General features: G+C 37.1%; 1 protein-coding gene across 16 annotated transcripts in view; it reads left to right on the top strand.

Moving 5' to 3' along the window:
• LOC123852770 (nucleoporin SEH1) overlaps positions 1 to 16,193 on the top strand; it is a 167,648-nt gene that overhangs the window by 75,630 nt on the left and 75,825 nt on the right. For all 16 annotated transcript variants that reach the window (XR_008507057.2, XR_010407335.1, XR_010407336.1 and 13 more), the window contains 2 exons: positions 10,151 to 10,511; positions 10,926 to 11,069. Coding sequence is in view for 12 of the 16 variants with exons in the window: in XM_045887055.3 (XP_045743011.2) it covers positions 10,151 to 10,511; positions 10,926 to 11,069 (505 nt within the window). In the remaining 4 variants the exon portion in view is untranslated. The remainder of the gene's footprint in view (positions 1 to 10,150; positions 10,512 to 10,925; positions 11,070 to 16,193) is intronic.

Below are 16,193 nucleotides of genomic sequence, written 5' to 3'. Positions count from 1 at the left end.
TGTTATGCATATTGTGCATTGATCATTTTCTTGCTTGTCCACATCTTCCTTTAGCTTTTTGAGCATCTTTAAGACAGTTGTTTTCAAAGTCTTTGTCTAGTAAGTCTGATACACAGGTTTCCTCATGTATGTTCTCTGTTGATTTATTTTTTTCCTTTGAATGGATCACACTTTCTTGTTTCTTTGTATGCCTTGTGATTTTTTGTTGCAAACTGGACATTGAATGTTATGTGATAACTCTGGAAATCACATTCTCCCTTTTCTCTAGGGTTTGCTCTTTGTTATATTTTTATAGAGTATGTCTGTGCAGGGATGAGCATATGGTGAAAGTTAAGGTTTTACAGGTCCTTTCTGAGCCTGTGTTTTTTCCTGGGCATGTATAGCAGCTCTCTTAATTTTCTCTATACATGGTTGTTTTTGAATATTTAAAGAAATAGGTATGAGTGGAGATCATTTTAGCTGGTGGGGGTTGAATTACTGGTGACCAGCCTCTGTGCCTGCAGCTCTGCAGTCAGAAGACAGGAACCTGGTAATTGGAGACAAAATCTTTATTGCTTCTCTGGCTCCAGCAAAGCATACTAAAAATAGGGGTTGCCCTCCCCAGAGCTGACCGCTTAACTGACTGAGCCACCCAGGCACCCTATATGATCACTTTTATTTTTCTGTACTAGATGTATCAGTTCTAGAAAAGATAAGCCAGAGTCTCCAATTTTAATTGAATTTTTACCAAATTATTTTTGCACCTCCGATTTTTTCTTTATGTACTTCTCTGCTATGTGTACTGCATATAAGATTATGGATTTATAACCTCACTAATTATTAGTAATACTGCCCCTTTTTTTTTATCCTATTCAAATAGTGCTTGTAACCTTAAATTCTCCTTTGTCTGTTAGTATTGATACCCTTGCTTTTTCTGTATTTTGTGTATACTTGTTATCCCATTTACATTTTTCTTTATCATTTGTTTACAGGGTTTCTAATAAATAGCATGTAGCTAGGTTTTACTTTTTTTAAGATTTTATTTATTTGAGATTGTGTGCATGTGTGTGCAAGCGGTGGCAAGGGGCTGGGGGTGTGTGGGAGGAGCAGAGGGGGAGGGAGAGGGACAAATGGACTGTACGCTAAGTGCGGAGCCTGATGTGGGGCTCAGTCTCATGACCCTGAGATCTTGGCCTGTGCTGAAATGGAGTTGGATACTCAGACTCAGCCACCCAGGTACCCCTAGGTTTTACTTTTTGATGTAATTTGGTAGTCTGTTTTTTGATTAAATAATCCTTTAATAATTAGTGTAATGATTAATATTCTTGATTTTATTTTTATATTTCCTTCATTTAATATTTACGTGGTTTTTATCATTTTCAAAAAAATTTTTTTTTTAAAGATTTTATTTATTTATTTGAGAGAGAGAGTGAGAGAGAGAGAGAGCACAAGAGGGGGGAGCGGGAGAGGGAGAAGCAGACTCCCCGCTGAGCAGGGAGCCCGATGCGGGGCTCGATCCCGGGACTCCAGGATCATGACCTGAGCCGAAGGCAGTCGCTTAACCAACTGAGCCACCCAGGCGCCCCTCATTTTCAAAATTTTTATTGTACTCTTTATCCCTGCTCTCCCCTTCTTTCCCTCCCATTTTTCCTCCTTAAGCATTTGGAATTTCTTTGATTTTTTCATTAATATAAGATACACATTTTTCATATTTTAACACTTCTGAGATCAATATGTATCTTATAGTTACTTATATGTCATAGTTTAGTGTTCTCTGTCTTAGTGGTACATACAATAATGGCAAATCTTAAAATCAATGGTTAGAGTCTATGAGGGATACTGTTTTTTCATTATTTGGAGGGCATTTTTTTCTCTTCCTTAATTCATTCTCAGCCATATTTTTCAGCCATTATTTGAGATGACATCAGCATGTTCCCACCGGGGCATTTTGTTTGCCTCTTTGTTTCTTTTAGATGCCAGTAAGATGGGACTTTCAAATAATTTTCTTATCTCCTTTTGAAACCCCACCTCCTAAGGCAACTTTGGGTTTATTTTTTCCTTTCTCCTCACATTTCCTAACTCAGGTTTTCCTGGGAGAGTTACATTCTCCAAATATAAACAAAAACCTATTCTGTGTTTAGATTTAAAACCTGTCAAAGCAGCTGCATTTGTCTTTGTATTATTTATTATTAGATCACAGCAAGAGAGAGCTGCTCTGCTCTGTTCCCTTGGAGGGAACCCCAACTTAGAAGCAGGTCATCTACCAAACCTGGTTTAGTACCAGGTTTCCCACCAACAGTGCATGTTTGTAGGTTTGACAGGATGGTTGCTGAGGCCCCATGTCGCTGCCTTATCATTCAGCCTGGGTGGGATTCTGACATGGGGGGCTTTCAGTCATAATTCCACAGATGCTAGCTTTGCCCCATTGCATCCTCAGCCAAGCATATAAAGGGTTCAGATGCATTTCATCAGATAGTGCAGTGTTTCTGGAGACTGTCACCTGGCTTCATTCTTAATTCAAGACACTAGTTTCCAACATTCTGACATTTTTTTTTTCTTTATTTTTAAATTGAAGTATAGTAGACATACAAGATTATATTGATTTCAGGTGTACAGCATAGTGGTTTGACAATTATATATGTCATGATGTGCTTAACCTTGATAAGTGTAGTTACCATCTGTCACCATACAAAGTTATTACGATATTATTGACTGTATTCCCTGTATAGTACTTCTTATCCCTGTGACTTATTTTATAACTGGAAGTCTGTACCTCTTAAGCCCCTTCACCTGTTTTACCCATCATCCCTTTATCCTCTTCCCCTCTGACAACTACGAGTTTGTTCTCTGTATTTATGAATCTGTTTCTGTTTTGCTCATTTGTTTTGTTTTTTAGATTCCACAAAGAAGTGAAATCATACTTGTTTTTTTCTGACTTATTTTACTTAGCGCAGTGCCCTCTAGGTCCATCCATATCGCCGCAAATGGCAGAATCTTTTCTACAGCTGAGTAATATTCTGTGTGTGTGTGTAAGTGTGTACACCACATCTTCATTATCCATTCATCTATCGATGGACACTTGAGTTGCTTTCATATCTTGGCTATTGTAAATAATGCTGCAATAAACCTGGAGGGTGCATATATCTTTTTGAATTAGTATTTTAATTTTTTTTTTTTAAAGATTTTTTATTTATTTGACAGAGAGACACAGAGAGAGGGGAACACAAGCAGGGGGAGTGGGAGAGGGAGAAGCAGGCTCCCGGCCGAGCAGGGAGCCCGATGCGGGGCTCCATCCCAGGACCCCGGAACCATGACCTGAGCCGAAGGCAGACACTTAACGACTGTGCCACCCAGGCGCCCCTTAATTTTTTTTTTTTAATAAATACCCAGCAGTAGGATGACTGAACCATACTGGTTTTCTGTTTTTGATTTTTTTTTTAAAGATTTTATTTATTTATCTGACAGAGAGCACATAGGCAGGCAGAGCTGTAGGCAGAGGGAGAAGCAGGCTCCCCACTGAGTGGAGAGCTTGACGTGGGGCTCGATCCCAGGACCCTGGGATCATGACCGGAGCTGAAGGCAGACGCTTAACTGACTAAGCCACCCGGGCCCCCTGTTTCTGATTTTTTGAGGAACTTTCATATTATTTTCCGTAGGGGCTGCCCCAATTTACATTCCCATCCAAGAGTGCACAAACATTCCCTTTCTTCTACATCCTCACTAACACTTGTTTCTTGTGTTTTTTATTTTAGCCATTCTGACAGGTATGAGGTAATGTCTCATTGTGGTTTTGATTTGTATTTCCCTGATGATGATTGATGTTGAGCATCTTTTCATGTGTCTGTTGGCCATCTGTAGATCTTCTTTGGAGAAATGTCTGTTCATGTCTTCTTCCCATTTTTTAATTGGATTGTTTGAGATTTTTTTTACTGTTGAGTTTTATGAGTTCTTTATATATTTTGGATATTAACCCCTTATTGGATATATGACTTATTTATACCTTCACTTATTCAGTAGATTCCTTTTTCATTTTGTTGATGGTTTCCTTCACTGTGCAAAAGCCATTTAGGGTCATGTAGTCCCCTTGTTTACCTTTGCTTTTGTTTCCTTTGCCTGAGGAGACTAAGGCTGAAGTCTTAAGAGATTATGGCTTATGTTTTCTTCTAGGAGTCTTATGGTTTCAGGACTTATATTTAGGACTTTAATTCATTTTGAGTTTATTTTTGTATATGGTGAAAGAAAGTGGTCCAGTTTCATTCTTTCGCATGTAGCTGTCTAGTTTTTCTAACACTGTTTATTGAAGAGATTGTTTTTCCCTATTGTATATTCTTGCCTCTTTTGTCATAGATTAATTGACCATATAAGTGTGGGTTATTTCTGGACTTTCTATTCTGTTCCATTGATCTCTGTGTCTGTTTTTGTGCCAGTACCATAACTGTTTTTTTTTTTTTTAATGATTTTATTTTTAAGTATTCTCGACACCTAATGTAGGGCTTGAACTCACAACCCCGAGATCAAGAGTTGCATGCTTCACCTATTGAGACAGCCAGGCACCCCATAACTGTTTTGATTACTATTGCTTTGTAGTATAGTGTGAAGTCTGGGATGGTGATACTTCCAGCTTTGTTCTTCTTTCTCAAGATTGCTTTGGCTATTTGGAATCTTTTGTGGTTCCAAACAGATTTAGGATTATTTGTTGTAGTTCTGTGAAAAATATTATTGATATTTTAATAGGTCTTGCATTAAATCTGTGGATTGCTTTGGGTAGTATGGAAATTTTAACAATATTTTCCCAATCCATGAACATGGTTTTATCATTCCATTTATTTGGGTTGTCTTCCATTTCTTTCTTTGGTGTCTTACAGTTTTCAAAGTATAGATCTTTTACTTCCATGGTTAAATTTATTCCTAGGTATTTTATTCTTTTTGATGATATTGTAAATAGGATTTAAAAAATTTCTTTTTGCTACTTCATTATTAGTGTATGGAAACACAACAGATTTCTGTATATTAATTTTATATCCTGCAACTTTACTCAGTTTATTAATTTTAATAGTTTTTTGGTGGGATCTTAGGGTTTCCTATCTGTGGTATTATGTCATGTGCAAATAGTGACAGTTTTGCTTCTTTTTTCAATCTGGATGCCTTTTATTTGATTTCTTGTCTGATTGCTGGGCTGGGACTTCCAATACTATGTTGAATAAAAGTGGTGAGAGTGGACATCCTTGTCTTTTCCTGATCTTAGAGGAAAAGCTTTCAGCTTTTCACCATTGAATATGATTTGCTTTGGGGTTTGTAATACATGGCCTTTATTACATTGAGGTGTTCCCTCTAAACCCACTTTTGGAGTTTTTATCGTGAATGGATATTGAATTATGTCATATTTTTTCTGTATCTGTGGGAGATGATCATATGATTTTTAGCCTTCACATTTTGGTAATTATGTTGGTTGATGTATGAATATTGAACCATCCTTGCATACCTGGAATAAATACCACCTGATCATAGTAAATGATCCTTTTAATGTGTTGTTGAATTTGCTTTGCTAATATTTTAGGGGATTTTTGTATCTATGTTTATCAGGGATATGGCTCTATAATTTTGGTATCAGGTTAATGTTGCTCTTGTGGAATGAATTTGGAAGCATTACTTCTTCTATTTTTTGAAACAGTTTAGGAAGAGTAGGTGTTAACTCTTGTTTACATGTTTGGTAGAAATCACCAGCGAAGCCATCTGTTCCAGGATTTTTGTTTGTTGGTAGTTTTTTGATTACTGATTAATTTGTTAGTAGTAACCAGTCTGTTTAGATTTTCTGTTTCTTCCTGATTCAGTCTTGGAATATTGTATGTTTCTAGAAATTAATTCATTTCTTCTAGGTTGTCCAGTTTATTGGGTTGTAATTTTTCATAGTATTGTCTTATAATCCTTTGTACTTCTGTGGTGTTGGTTGTAACTTTTCTTCTTTCATTTCTAATATTATTTATTTGAGTTCTCTATCTTGATAAGGCTCTCTAAAGGTTTGTCAGTTTTGTTTATCTTTTCAGAGAACCAACTCTTAGTTTCATTGATCTTATCTGTCGTTTTTTTAAATCTCTATTTCACTCTGGTTCTTTTTAATCTTTGCTAGTATTCTATATGAAAAATAGTTATCTGTTTTTAAATGGCATAACCTTATTTCCTTGTCTTTTTTTCTGTTGGAATAGTCATATTTTAACTATTGTTTTAATAAGCTTTCTCTGTTAAGGAGATATTTTGATTCTTACACATTTTACTTATTTATTTACTTATTTGGCTCAAACAGTAAGATATTTACTTTCTTACACTTCTAGAAAAGTCAGAGATTGAGATTTCAGTGGGGCTGGTTTCTCCTTGTGCTTATCTCTTTGCCTTATAGATGGCCTTTTTCTCCCTGTGTCTTCAGATGGCCTTCCCTCTCCCAGTCCTTATGCATTTTAGGCTTTAATGTTTGTATTTGTTTCCTAGGGCTGCAGGAACAAATTACCAACATTTGGTAGCCTTCAACAGTAGAAATTTATTCTCACAGCTCTAGAAGCCAAAAGTTGTAAATTCAAGGTATTGGAAGGGCTAAGGTCCCTCCGAAGGCACCTTTCTTGCCTCTTCCAGCATCTGGTAGCTCTTGGTTTTCCTTAGCTTGTGGCAGTATCATTTGAATATTTGCCTCCATCTTCACATGGCCTTTTTCTCAGTGTCTCTGTGTCCTGCTAAATCTTTTTTCTCTTATAAGGACATTGCTCATTGGGTTAAAGGCCCATTCAAAATGCAGGATGATTTTATTTCATGATCCTTAACTTAATTACACTTGCAAAGACCCTGTTTCCAAATAAGGTCACAATTTACAGGACCTGGGATTACAACTGGGAAATTTTTAACCCATGAGAGTGTTAATACATAGATGTTATTTACTAAAGAGTATAAAACTATTCATTGGTATTTTCTCCTAGCACTTTTGCATTTAAATGTTTAAGCCATCTGGGATTTATTTTGGTCTAAGGTAGGATGTAAGTTTATTTTTTGTATAACATTATTGGCAGATCACTCAGTTAATAAGTGCTGACACTAGCATTTAAACCTATGACTTTTTTTTTTTTTTTCAAAGTCAGCATCTTTTCTTTTATGTAGAACTACCTGCTTTTAGTATTTTAACTTTAAAGAACTTTGCCTGTAAGGCTGTTTTTGTCATCATACATCTCATAACAGAAAAACGACTCTTAAATGCTTTATTGGCACTTGAAATTATGATGGTAGCTGAATGTCTGAAAAGAGTCTTCTAGGCACTTGGGCACTTTTTCACAGTTGTTATTCTAGGAAAGAATAAGAAATGCCAATTGGGAAAGTATGTTGGAGAGCATGGTTTTGAGGTGCTGGCTTAATTTGCCATGTCTGATGCAGTTGTTATTGGACAGCTCAGGGGCATCTGTAGTATATGCTGTTTTACTCCTGCTAAAAGGTATTTTGGGGTTTTTTTTTTTTTCCAAATTTGTATTTGAGTTCTAGTTAGTTAACATATAGTGCAATAATTGGTTTCAGGAGTAGAATGCAGTGATTCAGCACTTACATATAACACCCAGTGCTCATCATAACAAGTGCCCTCCTTAATGCCCATCACCCATTTAGCCCATCCCCCACCCACCTCCCTCCAGCAACCCTGTTTTTTCTCTGTCGTTAAGAGGCTCTTATGGTTTGCTTCTCTCTCTCTCTCTTTCTCTCTTTCCCTATTCTCATACATTCATCTGTTTTGTTTCCTAAATTCCACATATGAGTGAAATCATAAGGTATTTGTCTTTCTCTGATTTATTTTACTTAGCATAATAACATTCTAGTTTCATCCATGTCATTGCAAATGGCAAGATTTCATTCTTTTTGATGGCTGAGTATTATTCCAGTGTGTGTGTGTGTGTGTGTATAAATAATATATACGTACCACATCTTCTTTATCTATTTATCAGTAGATGGACACTTGAGCTCTTTTCATAGTTTGGCTATTGCTGATAATGCTGCTGTAAACATCGGGTGCATGTACCCCTTTGAATCTGTATTTTTGTGTCCTTTGGGTAAATACCTAGTAGTGCAATTGCTGGGTTGCTGGGTAGTTCTATTTTTAACATTTTTTTTCAAAGATTTTATTGATTTTGAGAAAGAGGGTGAGCGGGCGGGATGGGGTGGGCAGAGGCAGGGGGTAAGAGAGAATCTCAAGCAGACTTCATGCTGAGCATGGAGCCTGATGAGGGGCTTAATCCCACAACCATGAGATTGTGACCTGAGCCAAAATCAAAAGTCGGGCTTAACTGACTGAGCCACTCAAGCACCCCTCAATTTTAACTTTTTGAGGAACCTCCATACTGTTTTCCAGAGTGGCTGCACCAGTTTGCATTCCCATCAACAGTGTAAGAGGGTTCCCCTTTCTCCGCATCCTTGCCAACATCTATTGTCTCCTAATGTTAATTTTAGCCATTCTGACGGGTGTTAGGTGGTATCTCATCTTGGTTTTGATTTGTATTTCCCTGATGATGAGTAATGTTGAGTATCTTTTCATGTGTCTGTTAGCCATCTGGATGCCTTCTTTGGAAAAAAGTCTAGTCATGTCTTCTGCCCATTATTTGGTTTTTGGGTGTTGAGTTTGATAAGTTCTTTATAGATTTTGGATACTAGCCCTTTATTAGGTATGTCGTTTGCAAATATCTTCTCCCATTCTGTAGGCTGCCCTTTAGTTTTGTTGACTGTTTCCTTTGCTGTGCAGAAGCTTTCTATCTTGCTGAAATCCCAGTAGTTCATTTTTGCTTTTGTTTCCCTTGCCTCAAGCGACGTGTCTAGTGAGAAGTTGCTATGGCTGAGGTTAGTGATGTTGCTGCTTATGTTCTCCTCTAGGAGTTTGATGGTTTCCTGTCTTACATTTAGGTCTTTCATCCATTTTGAATTTATTTTTGTGTATGGTCTAAGAAAGTGGTCCAGTTTCATTCTTCTGCATGTTGCTCTCCAGTTTTCCCAACACTATTTGTTGAAGAGACTGTCTTTTTTCCATTGGATATTCTTTCCTGCTTTGTTGAAGATTAGTTGACCATACAGTTGTGGGTCCATTTCTGGCTTTTCTGTTCTGTTCCATTGATCTATGCATCTGTTTTTGTGCTAGGACCATATTGTCTTGATGACTACAGCTTTGTAATATAGCTTGAAGTCTGGAATTGTGATGCCTCCAGCTTTGCTTTTCTTTTTCAGGATTGCTTTGGCTACTTGGGTCTTTTGTGGTTCCATTTAAATTTTAGGATCGTTTGTTCTAGCTCTGTGAAAAATGCTGGTGATCTTTTTTTTTTTTTTTAAAGATTTTATTTATTTATTTGACAGAGAGAGACACAGAGAGAGAGGGAACACAAGCAGGGGGAGTGGGAGAGGGAGAAGCAGGCTTCCCGCAGAGCAGGGAGCCCGATGTGGGACTCGATCCCAGGACCCCGGGATCATGACCTGAGCTGAAGGCAGTCGCTTAACCGACTGAGCCACCCAGGCGCCCTGGTGATCTTTTGATAAGGATTGCATTAAGTGTATAGATTGCATTGGGTAGTATAGACACTTTTACAATGTTTGTTCTTCCAGCCCATGAGCATGGAATGCTTTTCCATTTCTTTGTGTCCTCTTCAATTTCTTTCATAAGTGTTCTATAATTTTCAGAGTACAGATCTTTTAGTTTTACCTCTTTGGTTAGGTTTATTCCTAGGTATCTTATGGTTTTTTGGTGTAATAGTACATGGGATCAATTCTAAAAAGTATTATAATATATCTGTTTTCAAGGGATGTTAGTCATATTAATTTTATGAGTTAGGTTACATTAATGGGCTTGCCATCCTTGTAGAGAGTTTTAGTGGTAATTACAACAGTTAAACTGACATTTCTTACATCCTGTAAAAAAAATGAACATGTTGGACCCACTTTTGATATCTGAATCTGTTGATAAATGTTTGTAATGACCACATGAATTTTGGTTTTGGTATATTGCTTAAAATTGGTTCATATATAGTCTAAAAGAGTAGAGTGAATACTGTATAGTCTGATGCTTCATATAATAATCATTTATGTCTACTACATAATTTTTTCCCCATAAAGTTTTGGAATAAGTTATGAAAAACAAAACTTATGGCTGCTCTGTTATGCATTTTTAAAGGAAAGCACAAGAGAAGAAGTTCCTGTGAAGACTATCCAGGCTACTAATGCGAAACTTAACCCTGTTTGTTTTCATGACACAAATGCCAGTAAAGGTGATTTTGACTTAATGGACCCTTTGAAACTGGAGGCCGGGTCTCTTCATCAAAATAAGCATTTGGCATCTGATTCAGAAAGAGTTTTGCCCGTGGATAGATGTTTAGACACTGAAATGCCTGAAGTGTCCATTCAAAAATATGTGGACATAGCATCTTTGAAGCCTGTTAGTGACAGTGAAATTAATTCCACTGATAGTCTTCGGTCACCAACTAGTGAAAGGCGAACATGTGATTATTATAAGTCCATTAAAAAGAGTAAAGAGGGTAAGTAGGTCTTTTTTTAAAAAAAAAATAAAAGTAAAGAAATGTATAAAATGTTTATACATTTTGAATAGATTTTCAAGTGGAACTTGCTTTATCTTTTGTAATAAAATAATTGTGTTTTATGGATTAGAAATTGTATCTTTATTCACAGATCTAGTGGAAATGTACTACTCTAAGTCCTAGTTTTCTTTTCCTTTTGCCCCTGGTTCTCCATTACAGATTTTTACTGGGTTAAGGCTGGCTTATCCACCATTAGAGAACTTTCCTTTTGTGGGAATGGATTTTCTTTTTTCTAACTAGTTTTGGGCAGATTTCAGTACTGTTGATATCTAAGATAAGTCAACTAAGTAAAATTATTAAGAATATTATATCATTTTGTTTCATATGTCATTGGATATTTTTGGAATTTTTTAGAAACAGATCTACCACAAAGTGTTGTCTATCAAAATGAAGAGGGCAGATGGGTCACTGACCTTGCGTATTATACATCTTTTAATAAAGAACAAAATTTAAATATGTCTCTAACTGACGAGATGAATGAAGACTTCAGATCTGGTTGTAAGTGTATTGATAACCACTTTATTGTACCATTTTCATTGTTTTTGATGGTGTTCTGAGATTACTCTGTATGTATTGGTTAGCCACATCAAATCACTTTTGGAGTATACATTTGAACCTTGAACAATGTGGGGGTTAAGGTGTACCAACTCCTTGCATATTTCAAAATCTGCGTATAACTTTTGACTCCCCAAAATCTTAACTACCTACAGCCTACTCTTTACCAGAAGCCTTAAGCGATAACATAGTCAATTAATACCTATTTTGTATGTTACATGTATTATATACAGTATTCTTATAGTAGGGTGAGCTAGAGAGAAGAAAAAGTCAAGAAAATCATAAGGGAGAGAATACATTCATAGCACTATACTGTATTTATAAAAAAAATCTGTGTTAAGTGGACCTGTGTAGTTCAAACCCATGTTGTTCAAGGGTTAGCTGTAATATTTAGCTTATCAGTAGTGTTTATAGGAACAAAGGCTTGAGTTAGTGCTAATCATTGCAGAATGAGCTGAGCCTTTTCCTTAAGGACAGTGAGTCAGACTATCATTCTTTTACATCAGTTTAGAACCTTCATATTGCAGAGTTAACAGGGACCTCAGGCTGTACATTCTCACTTTTAAAAATCTGTCCTGAACAAAAGAAATATTATGATAAATGAGCAATTACAAAATCCAGTCTGTTTTGGAGTAAAACCTAAGAAATATGGAAGCGATGGGAGAAAAGTGACAGAAAAGATAAATCTCAAAAGATGAGAGCATTAGGAATATCAGCTAGGTTTGATTAGCAGAATCTCTGACAGTGAAAGGAAAAACCAGTTTCAGTCTGCCAAACAAATTGCATTTTGAGCCTTAGTCTATGGAGATGGTGTGCCACGGAGGCCTCCAGTGCTGGGCACCTCTAAACCTGCAATGAGGAAAGGCATTCAATGGCCTGTCAAGCCTAGTCTTATTTTTAATAGACTCAGAACATGCCACAGCAAGAAGTTACTCTAACTCCTGTTTGTACTAAGCTCCTCCTAAACATCTAATGATGTGGAAGGTAGAGACAAATAAGGTATTTTTCCAGCCTCTAAGAAATTGTCCATCAGCTAAGGGTGGTAAGACAAGAGTAAAACAACCATCAGCATTATAAGAAACACAAACCAAATGGTTTTGGAGTTTAGAGGAAAAATAACTTTTGCATGAGTGGGTGACAAGGATTTCACATAAGAGGTAGCTTTTGAGGTAAGAGTTTGAACAGGTAAATGTTTGAGGGCATGAGAAATTCCAAATGGATAGGAAACCCAATGAAAGAGAATGAAATGAGGAAGTCTGGGTGTGTTTTGAGAATGGTAAATAGTCCAATGTAGTTAGCATTTATGACAAGATATGGGAAGAGGAGAGTAATAAAAGGTGAAGAGGTGAAGCTGGAGAGGTAGAGTAGGGCCAAGGAGTGGGTTGAGCTTTGACTACCATGTCAGAGTTGAGGCTTGTGTGGTAAGCAATAGGGAGCCACTAAAGACTTCATTTGTCCAGCTTCTGGCATCAATGGTCAGTTGATTGGGAGATTCCTTAGGATGTTGTGGAAATCTAGGTGTCACGGTGAGAATGAAAAGCAAGTAGATAATGAAAGACCTGGAAATAAAATGGTTAGGATTTGGTGACTGGATTTCAGTAGATAGAGAGGCAAGAAAAGATTGAGGTTTGTGGTCTGAGTTACTTGAGAAAATGGCAGTACCGTGAACTGAGATGGGAAAATTAGAAGAAATTGTAGAATTTTGAATGACTGTGGTTTGAGGTGGGAAATGTGAGCCAGAAACTGGAAATTAAATTAAGTTCAAGCTTGCTCAATAATATCTTGATTTAGAAAGAACACGAGGTTACAGGCTGGACAGTGGATATTGACTGTGTCACTTAAAAGTGGTCATGGAATTCTCATGTGTAACTGGTGGGAGTGTAAAGTGATAGATAGAACCATTTCAGAAACTTGTCTAGCAGGAGCTTTTGGAGGTAAACTTTATGAACTTCATACTTTAGGGCCCCCAGTAATTCTGCACCAGAGTATATATCCAGTGTATAGATGTACTCTTCACCAAAAGACTAAAATATTTATAGCAGCACTATATGATCAACTCCGAATTAGAAACTCCCCAATTCTCATTAATGATAGAATGGATTGTGTTTATTCACACATTGGAATGCTATGTAGCAATGGGAATGAATGATGTGTAGCTACTTGTAGCAGTGGGGATGAATTTCACAAGTATATTGAATGAAATAAGGCAGACTAAAGAGTACATGCTATATAAATCTGTTTGTATATATTTCAAAATGTACCCTGCTCTGTGGAGTAAGAAGTAAGGATACTGGTTATCCTCCGATGGGCATGTAGTAATGGGAAGGAAGCTTGATTGGCCTTTTGGGGGTGCTAACAAAGTTCTCTTTCTTGATCTAGGGTGTTGATCTGGCCACACAAATGTGTTCATTGAGTTGTACACATAAATACTCTTCATATGTATATTGTACTTTGGTCAACGGTTTTTAAAAATTCATGATCAGACTGAGAAAAAATAACTTGCAATTCATGTTACAGGTTAAGGGCCCATTTTCCTAATGTGTAAATAGTTCTGATAAATAAGAAAAAGACCAGCTTCTCAGCATAGAATTAGGCAAAAGATATAAACTGGCAATTTAGAGAAAAGAAAATGAAAATGGTTGTTAAATGTTCAAAAAAAGTTCATGGAACTTATTCATGGAAAGAAACCACTCCATGATACTATTTTTCCATTATTTCACTGGCAGTGATCCAATAGTTTGGTAATAAAACTATGTTGGCAAGAGTGTGAAGGAAATAGGTATTGTAGTATTTATGGCACAGGGTCTAGGTAGAGCAGTATTACAGCATCTAGCAAAATTACAGATGTACACACCCTGTAAACAAGGGATTCTGCTGGGAATTTATTCTTCAGATAGGCTTGCAGAAATGGTATGTGATACATATTGTTTATAATAACAAAAGGTTGGAAGCAATATGGATATACAAAACAGGGGACTAATTAAATAAGGTACGTCCATACAAGGAAAATACACCGTGGTCATTAAAAAAGGGGAAAGTTGGAACATTCACTAATACGGGATAATCAACGAAAATAAATTGTTTACATTCCAAGACCTAGAAGAGCATATGAAATATTCTGACATTTATGTAAAAAGGTGGAAGGGGGGAGGACACACACATTTATAAATACATATGGTGTAGAGATTTTTTTTTTTTTAAAGATTTTATTTATTTATTTGACAGAGAGAGACACAGCGAGAGAGGGAATACAAGCAGTGGGAGTGGGAGAGGGAAAAGCAGGCCTCCCGCCGAGCAGGGAGCCTGATGTGGGGCTCGATCCCAGGACCTGTAATCATGACCCGAGCCAAAGGCAGTCGCTCAACGACTGAGCCACCCAGGCGCCCCAAGATTTTTTTTTTTTAAAGAGAAAGAAATGGATTGCAGGAATCCCTAGCTACTGAACTAAAAAATCAAATAGATTCAAATCGGGATTTCAGGGGTACTTTATATATTGGTTGCTTTTGAAGATGTGGGATGTAGGGTCAGGAATGATGGGGAGACTTTTCAGTGCCATATTCCCTTTTATGTCTTTGGTTAATTTCTCAAAACTCTTTGTTGAATCATACATATGTGTACCTTTGCATTTTGAACTACGTAGGTGTGTTACTATTTAAGGAAAAATAAAATAGATAAAAGAAGTTTAATGAAACCATCCTTGTGGTTAGGGAATGAACAAAGGCCAGGTTGGAAAGAATGGTGAAGAAATGGGGAAAATGATTATGGAATACTATGGGGAAAAGTGTAGTGGAAGGAAAGAAAATGAGAGAGAGGACACCCTCTGCCCCATTTCTGCCTTGCCCCTCTCTGACAGCGCCATGCATCTGAGTCACTATATCACTTCTGCTTATGGCCTAGGTTTTAAACATGGCTGGGGGGCTGGGGTATATGGCCTGCTTCAAAATTTAACAACTAAAACATTCAGGAGATACTTGAAAGGACTATTTTAGATTTGGCAAAGAATTGGGTATAGATTCTTAAAAAAAAAAGAATTTCTATTTTCTCATAATTGCTGACTGATTTCTGGTGAGCATACAAGGTAGCAATATTACTGTAGATTTTTCTTTAATTGAAGAATCTGTTAAAGTTCAGAGAAAAAAGTACTTCGGAGTGTAATAAAAAGCAGTTGGAACCGTTTAGTTAATGGTTTGAAAACATTTGATTTTTTAAAAAAGATTTATTTATTTGAGAGACAGAGGGAGAGTATAGAGGGTGAGTGAGAAGCAGACTCCCTGCTGAGCAGGGAGCCCGACATGGGTCTTGATCCCAGGACCCTGAGATCATGACACGAGCTGAAGGCAGCCGTTTAACCGACTGAGCCCCAGAAAAACATTTGATATTTAACGCAGTGAAGTAAATTAAGTTTTTCTGGACTATCTTCTTAGTGGTCTGATTTCCTACCTCCCCTCCCTTGGCTGTTAGATTTGGTTGGTTGATACTTTCACATTTTAGAGCAATGACTTTTAACATACTTTGAGTCATGGGCACCAGAGAATCTTCATAGAAAAATTTTTATGTGAAAGATTGTGTTTTTCATGTGATTTTGAGAGTTTCATTGTTCTCCTGATGCCCTTTCATAGAGCTCTAGGTTAAGAATGTGTTTATATAAGAAATGATGGGTTCACAAGGTAAAGAACCCCCACTATCCTAACAGGTAAGGATCTGAGCTATCTCTGGTGTTCTGTTTTTCCTGATTGGAAATATTCTATTTCTGTTCTCATTGTATTTCTCAAGATATTAATGTTGAACTATAAGGGTTTCCAAGAGGGCAATTTGGATCTGATTAGCTCCTGATGGACTAATGAGTGTGGGGGGACACCTCTCTTGTTTGGGCCATGGTAGACTGTCTCTTCCGGGTTGCATGCAACTTCCCATTTCAGCCAGTCTCCTAAAGTACCAGGCAGAGGCCCAGAGTAGGTAGCAGGGAGGCAGAGAGCCTGCAGACTTTCCGATTAGTCAGTATGTTTAAAATTCTTTTCGATTCTAATGCCTTGAGCAGGATCATGTGCTTTCTAGTTTGCCACTATC

Source organism: Mirounga angustirostris, unplaced genomic scaffold, assembly GCF_029215605.1.
Source record: "Mirounga angustirostris isolate CCGP_5_RB_7025 unplaced genomic scaffold, mMirAng1.0.hap1 SCAF_14, whole genome shotgun sequence".
NCBI classification, from domain to species: Eukaryota; Metazoa; Chordata; class Mammalia; order Carnivora; family Phocidae; genus Mirounga; species Mirounga angustirostris.
Note: the sequence above shows the minus strand (reverse complement) of the source record. Positions and strands in the feature narration are given on the sequence as shown.